Raw genomic sequence first — 22,691 nt, 5'->3', positions numbered from 1 at the left:
TGTAGTGTCATCTACCCTCCGCTGGGATTTCAGATTGCTGATTTCGTTCTACAAAGTTCAGAAGTTCAGAAATGTATCATTTTGGCCTTCATTTATTTTATTCATTTGTTTTGTCAAATACGTATTCAAGATATAATCATATTTATATCCATGATACTCAAAGATATCATATTCAAAGATATAATCAAAGATATACTCAAAGATATCATATTCAAAGATATAATCAAAGATATACTCAAAGATATTATATTCAAAGATATTGACAAAATTGAACAGGTCCAAAGACGGGCTACAAGAATGGTGGAAGGTCTTAAGCATAAAACATATCAGGAAAGACTTCATGGACTCAATCTGTAGAGTCTGGAGGACAGAAGGAAAAGGGGGGACATGATCAAAACATTTAAATATGTTAAAGGGTTAAATAAGGTCCAGGAGGGAAGTGTTTTTAATAGGAAAGTGACCACAAGAACAAGGGGACACAATCTGAAGTTAGTTGGGGGAAAGATCAAAAGCAACATGAGAAAATATTATTTTACTGAAAGAGTAGTAGATGCTTGGAACAAACTTCCAGCAGACGTGGTTGGTAAATCCACAGTCACTGAATTTAAACATGCCTGGGATAAACATATATCCATCCTAAGATAAAATACAGGAAATAGTATAAGGGCAGACTAGATGGACCATGAGGTCTTTTTCTGCCGTCAGTCTTCTATATACATGATACTAGTAAGAGAGAAACATTGGGACAGGGGACGGAAGGCACGCTGGTGCATTTAGGCCTGTCCCTTACTGACCTCTTAGGAACCGGGAGAGGTCAACAGTGGATACTCTAAGAGTAAAGTTTTGTGGGTTTGGTGATGATACTTATAGAGTCTGGTAGTGAGTTCCAAGCATCATCTCCTCGGTTACTAAAGTCGTATTTCCCGCAGTCGAGTTTAGAGCGGTTTACTTTTAAGTTTGCATCTGTTGTGTGCTCGAGTGTTGTTGTGGTGGAAGCTGAAGTAGTTGTTGACAGGAAGGACGTTGTAGCAGATGATTTTATGGGCTAAGCTTAGGTCGTGTTGAAGGCGAGGTAGTTCTAAGCTTTCTAAACCCAGGATTGTGAGTCTAGTTGCGTAGGGGATACCGTTGTGAGTGGAGGAGTGGAGGAGTGGAGGAATGGAGGGCTCTCCTGTCCAAAATGCGGTGTGGGTTCCAGACAGATGAGCCATATTCAAGGATTGGCCTGGCGAAAGTATTGTATGCTCTGGTTAGTAGTATGAGATTACCGGAGCAGAAGCTACATAGGATTAGGTTAAAAACTCTTCAGGCCTCTATGACTTTGCCTCCCATCCAAGTCAGAACTGAAGAAGCGAAACATTTTCAAAGAAACCCCCACCCCCCAGAGAGTCCAGTTGCCTCTTGAAAAAGCACCTTTGAGACTCAAGACCCCCCAGGACCAATGAAGCTGCCCGGAGGCGCTTCCCGAAAAGAGAGGCGGGAGGAGGAGGAACCCACCTGGACCTCTTCAATCCTCTTCTGCAGCCTTTCCATGTCATTGTTCAGTTCAGTGACGTAGCTGAAGTAGGCGAAGTTCCTCCCTTCCTTGGCCAAGAAGTCCTCCACCAGCTGGTTGATGTCCCCGTTTTCCGTCAGCTTCATAAGTCGCATGTACGACACCTCGTAGCTCTCGAAGCTCTCCCCTTTCGACTTGGCCCGCTTCTGGGCCCTGAGCGCTGGGTGGAGAGAGTTGGGCTGCCTCTTGAGCACACAGAGCTGGCCGGGTTCATTTCCCCACCAAGAAACTGACCACCGAGCAGCCCAAAGAGCGTCCACTGGGGTCGGTTTTGTTACTGGACATTACACACCCACGGCCAATTAAATAGGGAAGCTGTGCTGTGTGCCTACGGTACGGATTCATAGGTTTCGCATCCCTGTTTTTTACAGAATCCTCTGCACAGGTGAGGGTGGCAGGATTTATCTATCTATCTATCTATCTATCTATCTATCTATCTATCTATCTATCTATCTATTTTGTCCAATACATAATACACATTGAAGAGAAAGATATGTAATAATATAAGTAAAGAAAAGAATAGAAGAAAAGATATAAAAGTATAGGTGAACATATTTGAAAGGAAGAAAAGATAAATGAGATAAGGAGAGACAATTGGACAGGGGACGGAAGGCACACTGCTGCACTTATGCACGTCCCTTACTGACCTCTAAGGAACCTGGAGAGGTCAAGAGTGGATAGTCTAAGGGAAAAATGTTTGGGGTTAGGGGTTGACACTACTGAGTCGGGTAATGAGTTCCACGCTTCGACAACTCAGTTGCTGAAGTCATATTTTTTACAGTCAAGTTTGGAGTGGTTAATATTAAGTTTGAATCTGTTGCGTGCTCTTGTGTTGTTGCGATTGAAGCTGAAGTAGTCATTGACAGGTTGCTCAAAGGTTCATCACTTTCAACACCAGGCAGCATATGGTGTGTGTGTGTGTGTGTGTGTGTGAGAGAGAGAGAGAGAGAGAGAGAGAGAGTGCACGTGTGTTTTTGAGTCATTGGCAACTGGCTGGAAGAGTCCCTGAGTTTTTGGGCAAGGTTTTGACAAGTGGTTTGCCCCTGCTTTCTTCTTCCAAGGCCTGAGAGAGAGAGAGAGAGAGAGAGGGAGGGATTGGCCCAAATTCACCCAGCTGGCTTAGCGCCTGGTAGGACTAGAACTCCTGGTCTCCTGGTTCGTAGCCTGGTGCCTTAACTACAACTCCAAACAGGCTCTTGGGGATGGAGAACATTGCAAGGCTGTGTTTTTCGATCCTAGTTTGGGAAGATCCAATATATCTGGGGACCTCAGAGAAGGGACCTTTTCTTCTTGCCTCAAATAACACATCCGCACTCCTCTACGTTGGCATGAACCAAGTGACAAAATGGTACCTTCTTCCCTTTTGGCCTGCTCCTCGATTTCAGAGCGGTCCACCAGTTTGATGAGCATGAATGCCTTCAGCTTGGTCTCGTGGTTATAGATTCGCTCCAGCTCTCGAAACTCTAGGTTGAACTGGGCAATGTCCTTGGACCGCCGTTCGTTCATGGCAGAGATCCTTGCCAGGGCTTCAACCCTAATAAGAAACAGAAAAGCAGGGTAGGTAGGCAGGCAGGCAGGCAGGCAGGCAGGCAGGCAGGCAGGCAGACAGACAGACAGACAGACAGATAGATTGACAGATAGATAGATAAGGTAGACAGACAGACAGACAGATATCGAAAGAAGGAAGAAAGGAAGGAAGGTAGGTAACTAGATAGGTAGGTAGGTAGGTAGGTAGGTAGGTAGGTAGGTAGGTAGGTAGGTAGATAGATAGATAGATAGATAGATAGATAGATAGATAGATAGATAGATAGATAGATAGATATTGAAGGAAGGAAGGAAGGAAGGTAGACACACAGACTAGATAGATAGATAAGGTAGACAGACAGACAGACAGATATCGAAAGAAGTAAGAAAGGAAGGAAGGTAGGTAGGTAGGTAGGTAACTAGGTAGGTAGGTAACTAGGTAACTAGGTAGGTAGGTAGGTAGGTAGGTAGATAGATAGATAGATAGATAGATAGATAGATAGATAGATAGATAGATAGATAGATAGATAGATAGATAGATAGATAGATAGATATTGAAGGAAGGAAGGTAGACAGACAGACAGACAGACAGACAGACAGACAGATAGATATTGAAGGAAGGAAGGAAGGTAGACAGACAGACTAGATAGATAGATAGATAGATAGATAGATAGATAGATAGATAGATAGATAGATAGATAGATATTGAAGGAAGGAAGGAAGGTAGACAGACTAGATAGATAGATAGATAGATAGATATCGAAAGAAGGAAGGAAAGGTAGACAGACAGACAGACAGACAGATATCGAAAGAAGGAAGGTAGACAGACAGACAGACAGACAGACAGACATCGAAAGAAGGAAGGAAGGAAGACAGACAGACTAGATAGGTAGGTAGGTAGGTAGGTAGGTAGGTAGATAGATAGATAGATAGATAGATAGATATCGAAAGAAGGAAGGAAAGTAGGTAGGTAGGTAGGTAGGTAGGTAGGTAGGTAGATAGATAGATAGATAGATAGATAGATAGATAGATATCGAAAGAAGGAAGGAAAGTAGGTAGGTAGGTAGGTAGGTAGGTAGGTAGATAGATAGATAGATAGATTAGAGAGAGAGGGAGAGAGATTAGATAGATAGGCAGGCAGGCAGACTGGTAGAAATAGAGATAGTTAGAGACAGAGACAGACAGGGAAATGGATAGGCAGGCAGGCACCAATGAACCATTGCTTTGGGTTGCAGTTGATAAATGTCCTTTTTAAAAGCTGCTCTACGTGATTAATACTCTGCAAGTTTTGAGAAATTAAGGATGCAAGGAAACCTCTTTGCATATTCCTTGAAATACAATTGATTTTGTATCTGCAGGGAGCCTTTGGGTTGGGACAAAGGAGACATTGGGCTAAGAGATTCCCCTGCCTGCCGTCTCTCCTCCAACTACTGTATTAGCCTTTCCCATTTTTCTGTAGAGAAGCATGTGCCCCATTTTTTAAAAACAGGTTTACAGAGAGACCCTCCATTAGAAGGGCAGTCTCAAATTTGAAGTTGCAGTCCTGAAACTGAGCAGAGGGTTGCACCCTTGGTCTTCCTCCTCCTCCTCCTCACCTCTGCTCATAGGCTTGTGTTGACTGCTCAATGGATGCATTCATGGCCCTCTTTTGCTGCTCAAACTTCTTGTGGAGCCGTGAGTAGATGCCTTCAAACGTCGCCTTCTGGCACTGCAGGGTTTCTATTTCTTCGCGGAGCATGGCATTTCTGGTCAAGATAGTGTCAAAATGTACTGTGGCCTGGAGGGTCAAAGGTTAAAATTAGGAAAGGAGGACCCAGGAATGTTCTAAGGCAAGAGTGAACGATGTTTCTCAGAGAAGAGCCGCTAATAATGAGGAAAGTTAAGAGAAGGTGGAATTTGCAGAAGGCATCGTTCCCTTCTTTCTGCAACCCTTCATGTCTTTATTAATAATAATTTATTAGATTTATATGCCGTCCCTCCCCGAGGAGTTTATTCCTTATGGATATACCCAAACTCATGAAGTAGAAGTTATTTACAAAGGGGAGGAGGAGGCTTCAACATCTGAAAGTCAGGCTGATGCTGAATTTACACATAATGTTACTTACTTTACCCTTAGATTATATCCACGGTTGACCTATCCAGATTCCTAAGAGGTCAGTAAGGGGCGAGTACAAGTGCACTAGAGTGCCTTCCGTCCCCTGTCCTATTGCTCTCCTATATCTCCTATACCTTCCTTCTATTCCTATATCTCTTCTTCTATTCTTTCGTTGATATGTTCTATTACTGTATCTTCTTTTCTATTCTTTCTTAGATATATTTTACTATGAGTATCTCCTCTATAACCGTCATCATGTATTTTACTACGTGTATATAGATATATACCCACTAAAACCCTCATTGTGTATTGGACAAATAAATAAATAAATAAAAAATAAATAATTAGGCCACAGTTCCCTGTGGTTAGCAGAGTCCAGATTCCAGTCTTAAATGTATACTGCTCAAAAAAATAAAGGGAACACTCAAAATAACACATCCTAGATCTGGATGAATGAAATGTTCTCATTGAATTTTTCATTTGCACAACTATTCCATTTGCACAATAGCAGGTGAAATTGACTGCCAATCAGCGTTGCTTCCTAAGCAGACAGTTTGATTTCACAGAAGTTTGATTTACTTGGAGTTATATTCTGTTTTTTACGTGTTCCCTTTGGGGGTTTTTTTGAGCAGTGTATTTTTTGCACTCAAAAGTGAAAAGTTCAAAAGAAGCCGTGTCATTTTATGTTCACCATCATCTGTTCTACCTGATGGTTCTAAGTTTAGAGATCTTCTGCCCCCTCACGTGTATTTTTCAGGGCTGCCACTGTGGTTCTCATTCCAACTGTTCCCCTCGAGGTGGCGACAAAGGCTAATTTCTCCAGCAACGGGAAGGTTAGCGAGTCTGCAAAATGCCACTGACCTGGTTGAGGCGGTTGTCCAGTTTGTGAATTTGCTTCTGGAGCCACTTCGCATCATACTCCTGCATCACCTTCAACATCAGAACTTTCTGGGTTTTAATCTTTTTTTCCACCTCTTCTATCTAAGGGAGGCAGAGGGAGAAGCATCTCAGAACTCCTCGGTTTATCGAAAGATGATGACGGTTTTTTTGAGGAAAGCAACAAATAACTGCGGGGCCTTTGCTAGTGTAATATCTAAATATTTGATGCTTAGTTGTGTATAGGTAATTTCTAAATATTTGGTGCTTAGTTGACTTACAACCGTTTGTTTAGTGACTGTTTGAAGTTACAAGGGCACTGAAAATAGTGCTGTAAGGCAGTGTTTCCCAGCCTTGGCAACTTGAAGATATTTGGACTTCAACTCCCATTCGCTGGCTGGGGAATTCTGGGAGTTGAAGTCCAAATATCTTCAAGTTGCCAAGGTTGGGAAACACTGCTGTAGGGGATGGGACATTTTGCTGTCTGTAGCGCATCTGTAGGCAGATCTCCATGGTCATGTGATCAAACTTCAACTGGGCAACTGACTCCTCTTTATGATGGTTGCAGTATCCTAAGCAAGGCAAATTAGCGGGACCGCGGGGGAGGGCCTTCTCTGTTGCTGCCCCGGCTCTATGGAATCAACTCCCTCCCCCCGATGTCCGTATTGCCCCCACTCTGCTGGCTTTTCGAAAGGTCACAAAGACCAGCAGGCCTGGGGGCCCTAAATCAACAACTAGCTTTACCACGTGCATACGTCTGCATGAATGGTATGTTTGTGTGTTGTTGAGTTGTTATACTACGAGTTTTAATTAGGGTTTTAGTACTTAGGCTGTTTTCTTGACTTCTTTTTACTGCTGTTGTAATTTCAGATGGTTGTACTCCGCCCTGAGTCCTTTGGGATTGGGCGACATAGAAGTATGTATGTATGTATGTATGTATGTATGTATGTATGAATAAATAAATAAATAAATAAATCACATGATCAGCTTTTGTGACCTTATTTTATTTATTTATTTTATTTATTAATCATATTTGTATGCCGCCCCTCTCCGTAGACTCGGGGTGGCTAACAGCAATAATAATGCAATGTAAACAAATCTAATATTTAAGTTAATTTTAAAAAACCCCAATTTAAGAAACCAATCATACATACTGACATACCATGCATAAATTTTATAGGCCTAGGGGGAGGGAAAGTCTCAATTCCCCCATGCCTGATGATAGAGGTCGGTTTTAAGGAGCTTACGAAAGGCAAGGAGGGTGGGGGCAACTCTGATATCTGGGGGGAGTTGGTTCCAGAGGGCCGGGGCTGCCACAGAGAAGCCTCTTCCCCTGGGTCCAGCCAACCGACATTGTTTAGTTGACGGGACCCGGAGAAGGCCAACTCTGTGGGACCTAACTGGTCGCTGGGATTAGTGCGGCAGAAGGCGGTCCCGGAGATATTCTGGTCCCGGAGATATTCTGACAACCAAAGTCAGTGGGATTCACTTCACATCTGGTGATTACCTTAACAATTGGGGCAAGAAAGGTTGCAAAATGATACCAAAACTCACTTAAAACAAATGTCTCAATTATCAACAGAAATTTGGGGGCTCCATTGTGGTTGTAGGTCGAGGACTGACTGTAGAAGGGGCAGTCCCTGCTCCCAGCAACAAAAGCAGAGCGAAGGGAATTGAGATGGAGAGACCACCGAGAGAGGACCACAGGAGAGAATTTCCCCAATTGCTTCTTCTTTCTTCTTCTTTTTGCCTAATACTCTCCACCTGGCAATCCTTGAGTTTATGGTCTCTCAGCTTCTGAACCGGAGACTGTGTTGGCACAAGGATTAGGGGGGCAGGCTAAATTAGTTTTGGATTCGCAGGGAAAGTGTACCCAGGAGTCTAAAGCAGAAGGCACACGTTTGGGGAGAGAGGAGGGGAGCTGCGAATCACACGCTCGCTCGCAGGCTGTCTATCGTGCTTCACAACACACACAAGCACACACACTTTGCAAGTTGCACATTCTCCCAAGCACCTTGTCGTCGAGTTCTGCAATCAAATTCTTGGTGGCTCTGATGAGAGCGTCGTACTCCTCTTTGGTCTGCAGAAGGAATCTGAGCTCCATGAAGTTCCGGTCGTCTATGTAAAGGTTGTGGGGGGATTTGCTGAGACTTAGCAGCAAACTAACCGCATCGTGTTCTTGTTTCAAGGCATTGATGTTTTTTCTGTAAAGGAAAAAGGAGCTGAAACCCCAAAGGATTGTAACCCTAAAGCACTGATTACAAGCTAGAGGGGCTTGAATTGGATACATCAATTGGATACCTCAACATTTCTCCCTTAGACTCTCCACGATTGACCTCTCCAGGTTCCTAAGAGGCCAGTAAGGGGCGTACATAAGTGCACTGGTGTGCCTTTCGTTCCCTGTCCTATTGTCTCTCCTTTATCTCATATATCATATATATTCTCTTCCTTTCATATATCCTCTCCTCTAAGTTCACTTTTACCCTTATATATATTACCACATGTCTATTTCCTTCCTATGTATTTGTGTATTGGACAAATGAATAAATAAATAAATAAACATCTCGTTTAATGAAATGAAGGACTACAGGTGATAGTATAGCCATGTTTCCCCGAAAATAAGACGGCGTCTTATATTAATTTTTGCTCCCAAAGATGTGCTACGTCTTATTTTCAGGGGATGTCTTATTTTTTTTCAATGAATTGTATCCTGTATCCTGCTGCAGCAAGAACGCATCCAAACACGCAGCTGCCTGTTGGATGCGTGTCGGATGTGTTTTAAATCTGATTGATGCAGCGTTTTGCGATGCAATTTATGGACAGCAGTGTTATATATGTTCTGTTCGGGAATACAGTGTTCCCTCGATTTCCGTGGGGGATGCGTTCCGAGACCGCCCACAAAAGTCAAATTTCCGCGAAGTAGAGATGCGGAAGTAAATACACCATTTTTGGCTATGGACAGTATCACAAGCCTTCCCTTAACACTTTAAACCCCTAAGTTCCCATTTCCCATTCCCTTAACAACCATTTACTCACCATTATTACTGGTACTCACCATTGAATAAATCACTTAGTGATCCTGATATTTATAAACATAATTATTTATTAACAATAATTATTATTTTTTGTTATTTACTTGCAAAAATTATTAGTTTGGCGACGACGTATGACATCATCAGGCGGGAAAAACCATGGTATAGAAAAAAAATCGCGAAGTATTTTTTAATTAATTTTTTTTGAAAAACCGTGGTATAGGCTATTCGCGAAGTTTGAACCCGCGAAAATCGAGGGAACACTGTACTGTGAAATGAAACATCTCCTACGTCTTACTTTCAGGGGATGCCTTATATTAGGCAATTGTACAAAACCTCTCCCATGTCTTACTTTTGGGGGTGACTTATTTTGGGGGAAACAGGGTAGCAGTGTTTCAATATCTCAGGGGTTACCACCAACAAGAGGGGGTCAACCTATTCTCCAAAGCACCTGAAGGCAAGACAAGAAGCAATGGGGGGAAATTAATCAAGGAGGGAAGCAACTTAGAACTAAGGAGGAATTTCCTGACAGTTAGAACAATTAATCAGTGGAACAGAAGTTGCCTCCAGAAGTTATGAATGCTCCAATGCTGGAATTTTTTAAGATGAAGTTGGATAACCCTTTGTCTGAAGTTGTGTAGGGTTTGCTGCCTAAGCAGGGGGTTGGACTAGAAGACCTCCAAGGCCCCTTCCAACTCTATTGTTGTTGTTGTTGCCTTTGGAAGCTGCAGGTGCTCCATCCCTGGGGGGTTTTAAGAAGAAATTGGACACCCATTTGTCTGAAGTGGTATAAGGTTTCCTGCTCGAAGACAGGGCTGGACTAGAAGACCTCCAAGGTCCAACCAATTCTGTTATTCGGTTATTACCCTACAGCACAGGTCATGATTAGCACAATGAGTCGACCAAGCAGTGCACAAAAATGACTTTAAACAGATTTAAACAGGGGCTGGTAGGTTTGCACTCACTTTTCTCAGACAGCAGAATATTGTTATTATTATTATTTATTAGATTTGTATGGCGCCCCTCTCTGGAGACTCGGAGCGGAAGATGTTATTGGTTGGCACGTATCAATGTGGGTCATAGAAACATAGAAACATAGAAGTCTGACGGCATAAAAAGACCTCCTGGTCCATCTCGTCTGCCCTGATACTATTTCTTGTATTTTATCTTACAATGGATATATGTTTATCCCAGGCATGTTTACATTCAGTTACTGTGGATTTACCAACCACGCCTACTGGAAGTTTGTTCCAAGGATCTACTACTCTTTCAGTGAAATAATATTTTCTCACGTTGCTTTTGATCTTTCCCCCAACTAACTTCAGATTGTGCCCCCTTGTTCTTGTGTTCACTTTCCTATTAAAAACACTTCCCTCCTGGACCTTATTTAACCCTTTAACATATTTAAATGTTTCAATCATGTCCCCCCTTTCCCTTCTGTCCTCCATTCTATACAGATGGAGTTCATGAAGTCTTTCCTGATAAGTTTTATACTTAAGACCTTCCACCATTTTTGTAGCCCGTCTTTGGACCCCTTCAGTTTTATCAATATCTTTTTGTAGGTGAGGTCTCCAGAACTGAACACAGTATTCCAAATGGGGTCTCACCAGCGCTCTATATAAGGGGATCACAATCTCCCTCTTCCTGCTTGTTATACCTCTAGCTATGCAGCCAAGCATCCTACTTGCTTTTCCTACCGCCCAACCACACTGCTCACCCATTTTGAGACAGTCAGAAATCACTACCCCTAAATCCTTCTCTTCTGAAGTTTTTGCTAACATGCACACATGTGCCTACCCACGCATGTAGACACCCACTATGGCAGCTCCGGGGTTCGTCTCGCTCAGACTTACTCCTGGTGAAACAACTGTTGGTGTGTCTTGAAACCGAGGGACTTGCGGCTCTCCACCATCATCCGAAACTGTTGCTGCAGCTTCCTCAGTTCGCATTCCGCCATCATCTCCTTCTCCGCCTCCGTGTACTCGGAGATTTCACTCCTGGAGTGAGATATTCTCCGGCGCTGCAGCTGAGATATTTTTAAAGAAGAAAAGGGTGTTCGTCTTTTTATTGGGCTTGCGATTCCTTTGGGATTACAATTCCCCTTTCCCCCAGGGAAGCTGTTTCCCTTTGTTCGGAGAGAAATAGAGCAAAGTCATCCTTCAGAACCAGCTATTAATTTTTCCCAAAACCTACACAAAGGAGGGGCCTCTGGTTCAACTGTCACGACTAACCTAGCAGGAAGGGAAGAACTGTGCTGCCGTAACTTGCAGGGGCAGCGGGAGAGCAGTTGGGCTTTGCAATGCTTGACCAAATGGGGGGCTTCAGCTCATCAGCCAAATCAAAGGCAAAACCGAAGGCATGATTCAGATAGTGCAAAGGCCGGTCCTATTCTTCTGTTCAGACAAGTTGTTGCCGCCTTTACCTAAAGGCCTGCTCAGACTGTCTGGCTTTTGCCAATGTGCTCTTGACTGGGATGGACAGAGAGACAGACAGTTTCTCAACTTTGTGGATTTTAAGATGGGCTGACTTCAACTCACAGAAGTGGCTGGAGAATTCTGGGAGTTGGTCCACTCATCTTAAAGTACACGAGTTTGAGAAACCCCGAGATAAATGATGATAGATTGGATGGATAGATGGATGGATGGATAGATACATAGATTAGATAGGTAGGTAGGTAGGTAGGTAGGTTAGATAGATAGATTATAGATAGATAGATAGATAGATAGATAGATAGATAGATAGATAGATAGATAGATAGATAGATAGATGGACAGATAGATGATAGATAGATAGATAGATAGATAGATAGATAGATAGATAGATAGATAGATGGACAGATAGACAGACAGATAGATAGATGATAGATAGATAAATGATAGATAGGAAGGATGGATGGATGGATGGATGGATGGATAGATGGACAGATAGATGGACAGATAGATGGATGGATAGATAGATAGGTAAACAGAAGCTATTCCTAAACTAAATCAAATCCAGTCTAGCTTTCATAGGTGTGGGGGGGGAGCGCTTGGTAAAATGAAACCAGCAGATAATAACATTTCAAGACTACATAATAAGGCAGCTTTCTCCCACACAGCAATCTTCACTGCCTGGGACCATGGGAGTTAAATACACATATTGGAGGCAGCAGGTCGCCACAGGCTGCAAGGAGATGGACCCCTTGGCTCAGCCATCTAAAACGAGGACCAGGAAGTGGGCACTGGTGGCAGCAGTCAGTCAGGCCCCTGTGCCATGGCTAAGTGACGGCAGACGAAGTGCAGACTCTACCATTACCCAGATTTTAACGATAACAACCGTGTTTACCATCGACTTCACGTTCGTCTGCATTACGTCTTGATGCTTCTGTTAAGGATCCAGGTGAATCCTTCCCAAAATGAAACCTGGAAAAAAAAGTTAACAGAGAAGTTTTCATCAGAAAAGTTTCTGTCATCCACTTGCAACCAAGAAGTGTCCGTGGAGCTCTCTGCCACCTCTCCTCTCTTCTGGTATGGGACAACATGCCCAGATGGTTTCCTCAGCGTATTAAAAGAACATTGACATGATGTAATCCGAGCCGTGTTCACTTAAAATTAGGGGGGCGGAACAGATGGCAACGCTCCGTCCAAACCCATCCAGGGCTGGGGTTTCCATAGAGATAGCGAGAGAAGCACTGGGCGCCCTCTGCTCTCCTCTCTCTGGAAACCCACACACCAAATGGGCCGGATGGAACATTCGCAGAGGTCCCGGAACGGTGAAGTTCAGCCAGGATGACGGGATGGCAAGGGAGGATCCGGCCCCAGAGAGAGAGACGTTGGCAGCTCATTCGAGTCTCTCTCTGGCACCGTTCACACACTTACTTAGAAACATAGAAACATAGAAGACTGACAGCAGAAAAAGACCTCCTGGTCCATCTAGTCTGCCCTTCTACTATTTCCTGTATTTTATCTTAGGATGGATCTATGTTTATCCCAGGCATGTTTACATTCAGTCACTGTGGATTGACCAACCATGTCTGCTGGAAGTTTGTTCCAAGCATCTATGCCTCTTTCAGTCAAATCATATTTTCTCATCTTGCTTTTGATCTTTCCCCCAACTAACTTCAGATTGTGCCCCCTTGTTCTTGTGTCCACTTTCCTATTAAAAACATTTCCCTCCTGAATCTTATTTAACACTTTAACATATTTAAATGTTTCGATCATGTCCCCCCTTTTCCTTCTCTCCTCCGGACTATACAGATTGAGTTCATTAAGTCTTTCCTGATAAGTTTTGTGGTTAAGACCTTCCGCCATTCTTGTAGCCCGTCTTTGGACCTGTTCAATTTTGTCAATATCTTTTTGTAGGTGAGATCTCCAGAACTGAACACAGTATTATTCCAAATGTGGTCTCACATTACTTCCCTTAAGACCTTCTTACTTCCCTTAAGACATTGGCTTAAACTCATAAACTTCTCTTTTTTAATTTTCAAATCAAACTGCAGCATTTTCTGAGACACAACCTTAATCGGTAGATTGAAACAGATGGGACAAGAAGAGATGGCAGACTTTAAGCAAAATCCACAGCTGAGTGGCAAGCGCTCAGTCTAGAGCAGGGGTAGGCAAAGTTGGCTCTTCTGTGACTTGTGGACTTCAACTCCCAGGATTCCTGAGCCAATCATGGTAGCTCAGGAATTCTGGGAGTTGAAGTCCACATGTCCTAGAAGAGCCAACTTTACCTAGACTCGGACGTTCACACATTCATCACCTCTTATTAGTCCTGAATGGGGCGAAAACAGATGATTCAAAAGACCTGAAGCCTGAATGGATCCTTTCTATTATTTATTGACCTTATTTTATTTATTCATCAAATCTCTGTACTGCCCATCCTCGTCTAAGTGACTCTGGGCAGCTTACAAATAAAAACCCTGGAAAGCGACATAGCTAAAAATAGTATTAAAAACAGAAGTGGAAAGTTCAAAGCAGGTGCTCTCAAGCCACAGACCAAGTCCAGGGTTGCATGCCACTTTCAGACAACCCCCCCCCCCCCCCCAATACCAGTTGGCAGAATTAGATCTTGAGGAATTATTATTATTATGTATTATTTATTAGATTTGTATGCTGCCCCTCTCCGAAGACTCGGGGCGGCTAACAACAGAATAAAAAGACAATGTAAACAAATCTAATATTAAAATAATCTAAAAAAACCAATTTAAATAACCACTCATACATACAAGCATACCATGTATAAATTCTATAAGCCTAGGGGGAGAAAAAGTCTCAATTCCCCCATGCCTGACGGCAGAGGTGGGTTTTAAGGAGCTTGCGAAAGGCAAGGAGGGTGGGGGCATCTCTGATATCTGGGGGGAGCTGGTTCCAGAGGGTCGGGGCCACCACAGAGAAGGCTCTTCTCCTGGGTCCCACCAAACGACATTGCTTAGTTGACGGGATCCGGAGAAGGCCAACTCTGTGGGACCTAACCGGTCGCTGGGATTCGTGTGGCGGAAGGTGGTCCCAGAGATAATCTGGTCCGATGCCAAACATAGAAGATTGATGGCAGAAAAAGACCTCCATCTAGTCTGCCCTTATACTATTTTCTGTATTTTATCTCAGGATGGATCTATGTTTATCCCAGGCATGTTTACATTCAGTTCCTGTGGATTGACCAACCACGTCTGCTGGAATTTTGTTCCAAGCATCTACTACTCTTTCAGTCAAATAATATTTTCTCACGCTGCTTCTGATCTTTCCACCTGCTTTTCAGGAAGGGGCGTGCATCAGTGCACCAGTGTGCCTTCCGTCCCCTGTCCAATTGTCTCTCCTTATCTCATTTATCTTTTCTTCCTTTCAAATTTGTTCACCTATACTTTTTATATCTTTTCTTCTATTCGTTTCTTTAGTCATATTACTAAATATCTATTCTCTTCAATGTGTATTATGTATTGGACTAAATAAATAAATAAAAATAATAAATAAATAAAAATAAATAAATAATAAAGAATGGCCCTGGGAGGTCCAGAGGTTCCATAGAGCAGGGACACCTTATGCCTGGCTTCCCCGGGCGTAAGGTATAGCAAACGGGCATTGCAAGTGTAGGCGCTCCTACTCCCGGATACCTCCCTGTTCCCCTCCAACTTTCAGAATCGAATGCAAAACTGCTTGGGGCGGAGAACCTGCCTTAAGGCACTTGGGGGGTGGGGGGAGAGAAACCCGGGGTACCGAAGAGCATGAAAGCAAGCAGGAAGGCAGAACCCGGGACCCAGCCGGAGCGCCAAGGATCCTTTCTCCAAGCACCCACAGTGTTTATTCCCCACTCTCGGGCGCTGCTATCCCGGCGTCTCGGCGACGCCAGGTTTCCTCCGCCGCCGCCTTCGGAAAGCCGGATCCCAGCAGGGGAAGCCCAGCCGAGCTGCAGATTCTCCCCGGAGCCTCCGGCGTGGCCGAATGGAACGCGCGGACCGCGCTTAATTCCACGCACAATGCGGGAGCTCTTTGTGAGCCGGCCGCGTCCCATTGGCTGCGCCGGGGGCGTTCCAGGAAGACCCTGCCCGACACCCCCCCCCCAGCTCCTTCCAAGCCCCCCCACACACCCGGGCAGGGGCTCCAGCCAACCTCGGCTCCCGCGCGCTCCTTCCAGCAGGAATAGCTCTCCACGAACACGGGGGAGTTTAGAAAGGAAGGGCTTGGGGAAAGCCTCGAAGAAAGACTAAAAATGGTAGCATTTAGCCTTATATGCCGCTTCCCGGTGCTTTTCCAGCCCCCTCTAAGCAGTTTGCAGAGTCAGCCTCTTGCCCCCAACAATCTAGGTCCTCATTTGACCACCACCCCTCGGAAGGATGGAAGGCCAAGTCAACCTTGAGTCAGGAAGGAAGGAGGGAGGGGAGGGAGGGAGGAAGAGCAATAGCATTTAGACTTATATGCCGCTTCCCAGTGCTTTCCAGCCCTCTCCAAGTGGTTTACAGGGAGTCAGCCTCTTGCCCCCAACAATCTGGGTCCTCATTTTGCCAACCTCGGAAGGATGGAAGGCTGAGCCAACCTTGAGCCCACTGAGATTTGATCTGCCAAACTGCTGGCAGCCGGTGGTCAGCAGAAGTAGCCTGCAGTGCTGCACTCTAACCATTGCACCACTGAGGCTCTTTTAGCAATTGGGGATGGGTGGGTGTCAATATGAATGACCCTTAACCAAGTCATGAAAACCTTGGGTTAAGATCATGTTTCTCCATCTTGGTAAACTTGAAGATGGCTGGGCTTCAAATATCAGCTACTCTGGCTGGGGAATTCTGGGAGTTGAAGTCCACCCATCTCCCACCTTCTAGCCAAAATTGAGTAGCACTAATACTCATGCAACACACCTGCCGTTTTGTTTGTTTGTTTATTTATTGTTTATTTATTTATTGTTTTTTATTATTTATTTATGTATGTATGTATGTATGTATGTATGTATTTATTTATTTATTTATTTATTAGATTTGTATGCCGCCCCTCTCCGTAGACTCGGTGCGGCTCACAACACAATAAAACAGTTCATGACAAATCTAATAATTTACAATCTAAAATATTTTTTTAAAAACCGTCATCCTTTTTGATATTAACCACAAACTGCGGATGTAGTGAGTTCTCATGGTGCCATGATAGCAAATGTAAGATACTTGCATAAAAGGTGTTCTCCCCGTGCTCAAATTAAGCATAGTTTCTGAGGAGGGGAAATATTTATTTCTTGGTTTATATTTTGCAGGTATTGGGGAGCAATTTCTCCTGCCTGCCTCCCCCCCCCCCTGCCCAAGAGCAGAAGTTAATTTGCTTCCGTTTGGTAAAACAAACACAAACATAACAAAACCTGAGCCACCCATCAACGGTGGCATTCTTCATTGTGTCCAGATTCTATGGGCCCTCATTCTCCATTGTTCATCAGCTGCAAACAGGCAGTCAATGAAACTGCTGGGAAAGGAATTGATGCAGTCCACCCTCTTTGTCTGGGTCACAGCACTAGAGAAATGTTGGCTTCCCTTTTTCTCAAGTCCTGCAGGGCTGTGGCTTGGAAATGGGCGCAGCTCTTGTTTCATTGGTTTGGGGTTGCTATGCCACAGTATAAGAAATGGGCCCAGGAGAGTGTAAAAATAAGAATCCTGACTGTAGTGTGCAATAGGGTTGATATTCCTGGAGGCGTCTGTAGTATGGCAAACGATTTAGCTTTACTAGATAAGTGGTCAAAGCAATGGAAACTGCAGTTGAATGTTTCCAAATGTAAAATAATGCACTTGGGGAAAAGGCATCCTCAATCTGAGTATTGCATTGGCAGTTCTGTTCTAGCAAAAACTTCAAAAGAGAAGGATTGAGGGGTGGTGATTTCTGACAGTCTCAAAATGGGTGAACAGTGCGGTCAGACAGTAGGGAAAGTGAGTAGAAGGCTTGGCTGCATAGCTAGAGGTATAACAAGCAGGAAGAGGGAGATTGTGATCCCACTGTACACAGTGCTGGTGAGACCACATTTTGGAATACTGTGTTCATTTCTGGAGACCTTGCCTACAAAAAGAAATGTTTTTAATAGGAAAGTGAACACAAGAACAAGGGGGCACAATCTGAGGTCAGTTGAGGGAAAGATCAGAAGCAATGTGAGAAAATATTATTTGATTGAAAGAGTAGTAGATGCTTGGAACAAACTTCCAACAGACCTGGTTGGTAAATCCACAGTAACTGAATTGAAACATGCCTGGGATAAACATAGACCCATCCTAAGATAAAATGCAGGAAATAGCATAAGGGCAGACGAGATGGATCAGGTCTTTTTCTGCTGTCAATCTTCTATGTTTCTATGTACTGAATAAATCCATGAAGCCGGGCCCTGTGACTTGCCTCCAGGTGTTGTGGAAGCTTCAACATTGCAGGTTTTTAACAAGAGACTGGACAGTTGGTTGTCCTGAATGGTAGAGTCTCCTGTTTGAGCAAGGGGTTGGACTAGAAGATCTCCAAGGTCCCCTCTGACTCTGTTATGCTGTTAACACACCATATTGTGGTTTAGTGCAAGACTGGCAGTCAGGGTTTCCCCTCTTGATGAAGAGAGACCTTTACAAACAAGGATCAGCACTCTGGGCAGCTCCCACTGGTCTCTGCTACCTGAACTCTACAAAAAACATTACATGGAAACATAGAAGTCTGACGGCAGAAAAAGACCTCATGGTCCACCTAGTTTGTCTGCCCTTATACTATTTTCTGTATTTTATCTTAGGATGGATCTATGTTTATCCCAGGCATGTTTAAATTCAGTTATTGTGGATTTATCTACCACGTCTGTTGGAAGTTTGTTCCAAGGATCTACTACTCTTTCAGTAAAATAATATTTTCTCATGTTGCTTTTGATCTTTCCCCCAACTAACTTCAGATTGTGTCCCCTTGTTCTTGGGTTCACTTTCCTATTAAAAACACTTCCCTCCTGTTGTGATTCCGTCTGAGGCTCCTCAGGGAACGGCTGAACCTCTGCCGGCTCCATGCTCAGAGGGGGAGGATGAGGAACAGGAGGAGGAGGAGGAGGCCCAGGCAGACGGGGAGGAGGAATATCAGGCCGAGGGAGAGGGAGAACAGCCTGAGTCCCCCGGGGTAGAGCTCTCCCCAGCAAGCAGCCTGGAGTCCTTGGATGAAAATGCACAAGCCATCATCGATCTCAGGCAGAGAAGAGCAGCACAACGAAGGGGACAATTAGCCAGGTATTTCCAGCCCTAAATAGGCAACAGCTGGGTTTGGGTGTGGTTCTCCCCAGAAAGGCTGAAAAGGCAGACCCACCCTTCCTGTATTGTGGAGTATTATCTTTGGGAGTCCTGGGACCTGGCTGTGATCTTTGGCGTTTCTGACTCTGGCTTGTGGCCCTGAAGGCTGAAACCTTGGGGGGAAAGACATGGGTCTTATTCTCTACAGTGGTGTGTGTGCCAGCAAGAAGTCTGCTGTATTGTCTGGCCGTCATGACTCTGCTGTGAAGCCTCATAGCCTGTCTGTTGGGAAGAACAGGTTTTTCTCTGTGTTTGTTTTTCCAACTATAAAGTGCCTTTGCTTTTACCAGCGTGTCTGGCTGCTTTTTTCAGTTGGTGTTGAAGTCTGGGGGCACCCAGACAGAACACCTCCTGGACCTTATTTAACCCTTTAACATATTTAAATGTTTCGATCATGTCCCCCCTTTCCCTTCTGTCCTCCAGACTGTACAGATTGAGTTCATTAAGTCTTTCCTGATAAGTTTTGTGGTTAAGACCTTCCGCCATTCTTGTAGCCCGTCTTTGGACCCGTTCAATTTTGTCAATATCTTTTTGTAGGTGAGGCCTCCAGAACTGAACACAGTATTCCAAATGTGGTCTCACCAGCACTCTATATAGCGGAATCATAATCTCCCTCTTTCTGCTTTTTATACTTCTAGCTATGCAGCCAAGCATCCTACTTGCTTTCCCTATTTCCCTTGCTTTTCCATATTAGAACAAGTCACTTACTTTATGGTTTGCAGCCCCGATGGTTGTCTATAGGTGCACACGTGGCTTGGTTTGCATTCATGAACTGCATCAATCCTCAAACCAGAGAACCCACTTTTTAACTATGTTATGTGCATCCAACCCACAATGGATGACTTACTGTAATGTGAACCCGTGTGTTATAGTTTTCCAATAAACCACAGGTAAGAAAGTCAAGGACTTTGCATAACGCATTAAGCTAGCATCTGGGCATTACTTAAGACCAGGTGTTCTTGGGGAGACTGTGGATTTTCTATTTTGGAAAGCAATCTTTATTTCCTTGGCAGTTGAGCTGAGCAGACCTCTTTTCTGCATAAACATGTTTAGGATTGGGCTATTAAAAGCTCTTACACTACCTCTTAAATTACAGCCTGCCACGAACCACGGATGGTGGAATCCTGCCAGGTTGAGGCAAGGAGTTCTCAGTTCAGGCAGGCTGCAGTACCACAACCGGTTGCCTAGCAACCTGGATGCAAATTCCCATCCCGCCAGGAAGCATTTGTCTTTCCAGCAAGGATTTGGACACGGGGAGCTCAAAGGGGAGGAGTGGGGTGGGTGGGGGAGCTAATGAGGTGGCTTTAAAAAAGCAGCTCCCACGCATAATCTTCGGGGAGTCTCTTGGAGGCAGGGAACTCATAGCCATAAAAAAGAAACGCTTGGTTGTTGTTCTCAGAAAATGGGAGCGAACTAAAAATGGCACAGCACAAAGATGTTCTATCACAACAATTGCAGGAGAGCAGTGGATGGGATCGCTGAGCGGAGAATCCTCCAAAGTAAATGTTCTGGGATTCAGTATGGTTAGGATTAATATCTCCGGCACCGCCTTCTGCCGCACGAATCCCAGCGACCAATAAGGTCCCACAGAGTTTGATTTGATTTGATTTGATTTATTGGATTTATATGCCGCCCCTCTCCGCAAACTCGGGGCGGCTCACAAGGTAAAAACAATACATAATAACAAATCCAATACCCACCAATCCAATTACAATTTAAGCTAAAAAATTCATAAAAAACAACCCCAGAATATTAAAAAACAAGCACACAATCAATCTAACACCAAAACTACATGGGCAAGGGGGAGATGTTTCAGTTCCCCCATGCCTGACGGCAGAGGTGGGTTTTAAGGAGTTTGCGAAAGGCAAGGAGGGTGGGGGCAATCCTAATCTCAGGGGGGAGCTGGTTCCAGAGGGTCGGAGCCACCACAGAGAAGGCTCTTCCCCTGCGTCCCACCAAATGACATTGTTTAATCGACGGGACCCGGAGAAGACCCACTCTGTGGGACCGAACCGGTCGCTGGGATTCGTGCGGCAGAAGGCGGTCCCGGAGATATTCTGGTCCGGTGCCATGTAGGGCTTTATAGGTCATAACCAACACTTTGAATTGTGACAGGAAACTGATCGGCAACCAATGCAGACTGTGGAGTGTTGGAGTGATATGGGCATACTTAGAGAGGCCCATAATTGCTCTCGCAGCTGCATTGGCCTTCTCCGGGTCCCATCAACTAAAGAATGTCGTTTTGCGGGCCCCAGGGGAAGAGCCTTCTCTGTGGCGGCCCCGACCCTCTGGAACCAGCTCCCCCCGGAGATCAGGACTACCCCCACCCTCCTTGCCTTTCGCAAACTCCTTAAAACCCACCTCTGCGGTCAGGGATAGGGAAACTGAAATAACTTCCCCAGGCCTATATTGTTTATGTATGGTGTCTTGTGTGCATGTTTTTAAATTATGGGTTTTTAGTTTAAATTATTAGATTTGTATTACATTGTCTTGCCACTATTGTTCTTGTGAGCCGCCCCGAGTCTACGGAGAGGGGTGGCATACAAATTTAATAAATGAATGAATGAATGAATGAATGAATGAATAAATAAATAATAATTAACTCTCACAAAGTAAAGGTGGTTTTTTTTAAAAAAAAAAACCTTAATAATGAAGATGAACAAGACTTTCTGAAACAAGATGGCAATATCTCATGAGGATGCAGCTTGGTGTAATAGTTGGATATATGCCTTCTAATATAGAAGGTCCTCCAGTCAAGGTGCTATGATTGATTGATTGATTGATTGATTGATTGATTGGTTTGTTTGTTTGTTTGTTTATTTATTTATTTTAAAATGCTGCCCTTCTCCTTAGACTCAACATGTTAGCAATAGCGATTTTTAACAGAGCCAGCCTATTGCCCCCACAATCCAGGTCCTCATTTGACCCACCTCGGAAGAATGGAAGGATGAGTCAGCCTTGAGCCGGTGATGAAATTTGAACCACTGACCTGCAGATCTAACAGTCAGCTTTAGTGGCCTGAAGTACCGCACTCTGCCTGCTGCGTCACCTCGGCTCATTATGTCCTTAGGTGAGCTGCGATTGGCCCCAAGAGCTACAGCCGGTGAACTTGGGGCAGGCAAAGCAGCCTGCCAAATTAATAGACAATTAAATCGTGGGATGGGGCATTTTCAGATAGCAATTCACTGTTTGATGACATGACAAAGGTTGCCAATTGTGTGTCTTTGCGCATCAAGAGGTAATCATGCTTTCTCTCTTGGGATTCCACACCGCACAAATGTTTACAATATTAAAGCTCAGCCAGTTGTGTAAATCCAAGAGCTGTGGTTTTTAACCCTAGTTTATGGTTGAACACTGCTATGGTTAGCTCTGGCCCAACTCCTGCCCCAAGGACAGTGGATGTGGGGGAGACATCCACATGCTGCAGGCCTATTTCCCCCCTCCCCGGTGGAATCTGCTGATGAAGGCTCCTCTGACCAAGAAGACATGAGTGACAGGGAGGAGGAGAGTGGGGCAGACAGCTCAGAAGGAGATCAATTCTCTAGCTCCTCCTTGGATTCAGAACAAGAGTTAATGATACAGCCACGCATGCGGAGAGCGATGCATAGGCAGCAACAACTGAGAGATTATTATCAAAGAAAATGAGGCCACCTGTGGTTGGGTGGGGCTGGGGTCATTAGTGAGGCTGCTATAAAGAGCAGCCTGTGGGTTTGGCCATTGTGGAGGATTATCTGATCCTTGTGTTTCGTGACTGCTTTACTGACTTTGACTTTTTGTGTGCTGATTTTCCCCCGCTTTGAAACTAAACCAGAGCAAAGTGTGTTTCACTTTGTGAAAGAAGAAGGACTGTGAATTGCCTCACAGCTGCAAGCTAAG

General features: G+C 44.4%; 1 protein-coding gene across 1 annotated transcript in view; it reads right to left on the bottom strand.

Annotated features, from left to right (window-relative positions):
- The window catches only part of CCDC63 (coiled-coil domain containing 63), a 16,550-nt gene extending 4,067 nt beyond the window's left edge, over nucleotides 1–12,483 (bottom strand). The window contains exons 1-8 of the mRNA XM_070763287.1: nucleotides 12,407–12,483; nucleotides 10,936–11,108; nucleotides 8,065–8,254; nucleotides 6,036–6,155; nucleotides 4,675–4,856; nucleotides 2,908–3,089; nucleotides 1,498–1,715; nucleotides 1–48 (exon numbers count right to left, since the gene is read on the bottom strand). The exon at nucleotides 1–48 is cut by the window's left edge and continues 27 nt beyond it. Coding sequence (XP_070619388.1) covers nucleotides 1–48; nucleotides 1,498–1,715; nucleotides 2,908–3,089; nucleotides 4,675–4,856; nucleotides 6,036–6,155; nucleotides 8,065–8,254; nucleotides 10,936–11,108; nucleotides 12,407–12,430 — 1,137 coding nt within the window. The 5' untranslated portion in view covers nucleotides 12,431–12,483. The remainder of the gene's footprint in view (nucleotides 49–1,497; nucleotides 1,716–2,907; nucleotides 3,090–4,674; nucleotides 4,857–6,035; nucleotides 6,156–8,064; nucleotides 8,255–10,935; nucleotides 11,109–12,406) is intronic.
- Between the last annotated feature and the right edge of the window lie 10,208 nt (nucleotides 12,484–22,691).

This window comes from Erythrolamprus reginae, chromosome 10 (genome assembly GCF_031021105.1).
Source record: "Erythrolamprus reginae isolate rEryReg1 chromosome 10, rEryReg1.hap1, whole genome shotgun sequence".
Lineage (NCBI taxonomy): Eukaryota > Metazoa > Chordata > Lepidosauria > Squamata > Dipsadidae > Erythrolamprus > Erythrolamprus reginae.
Note: the sequence above shows the minus strand (reverse complement) of the source record. Positions and strands in the feature narration are given on the sequence as shown.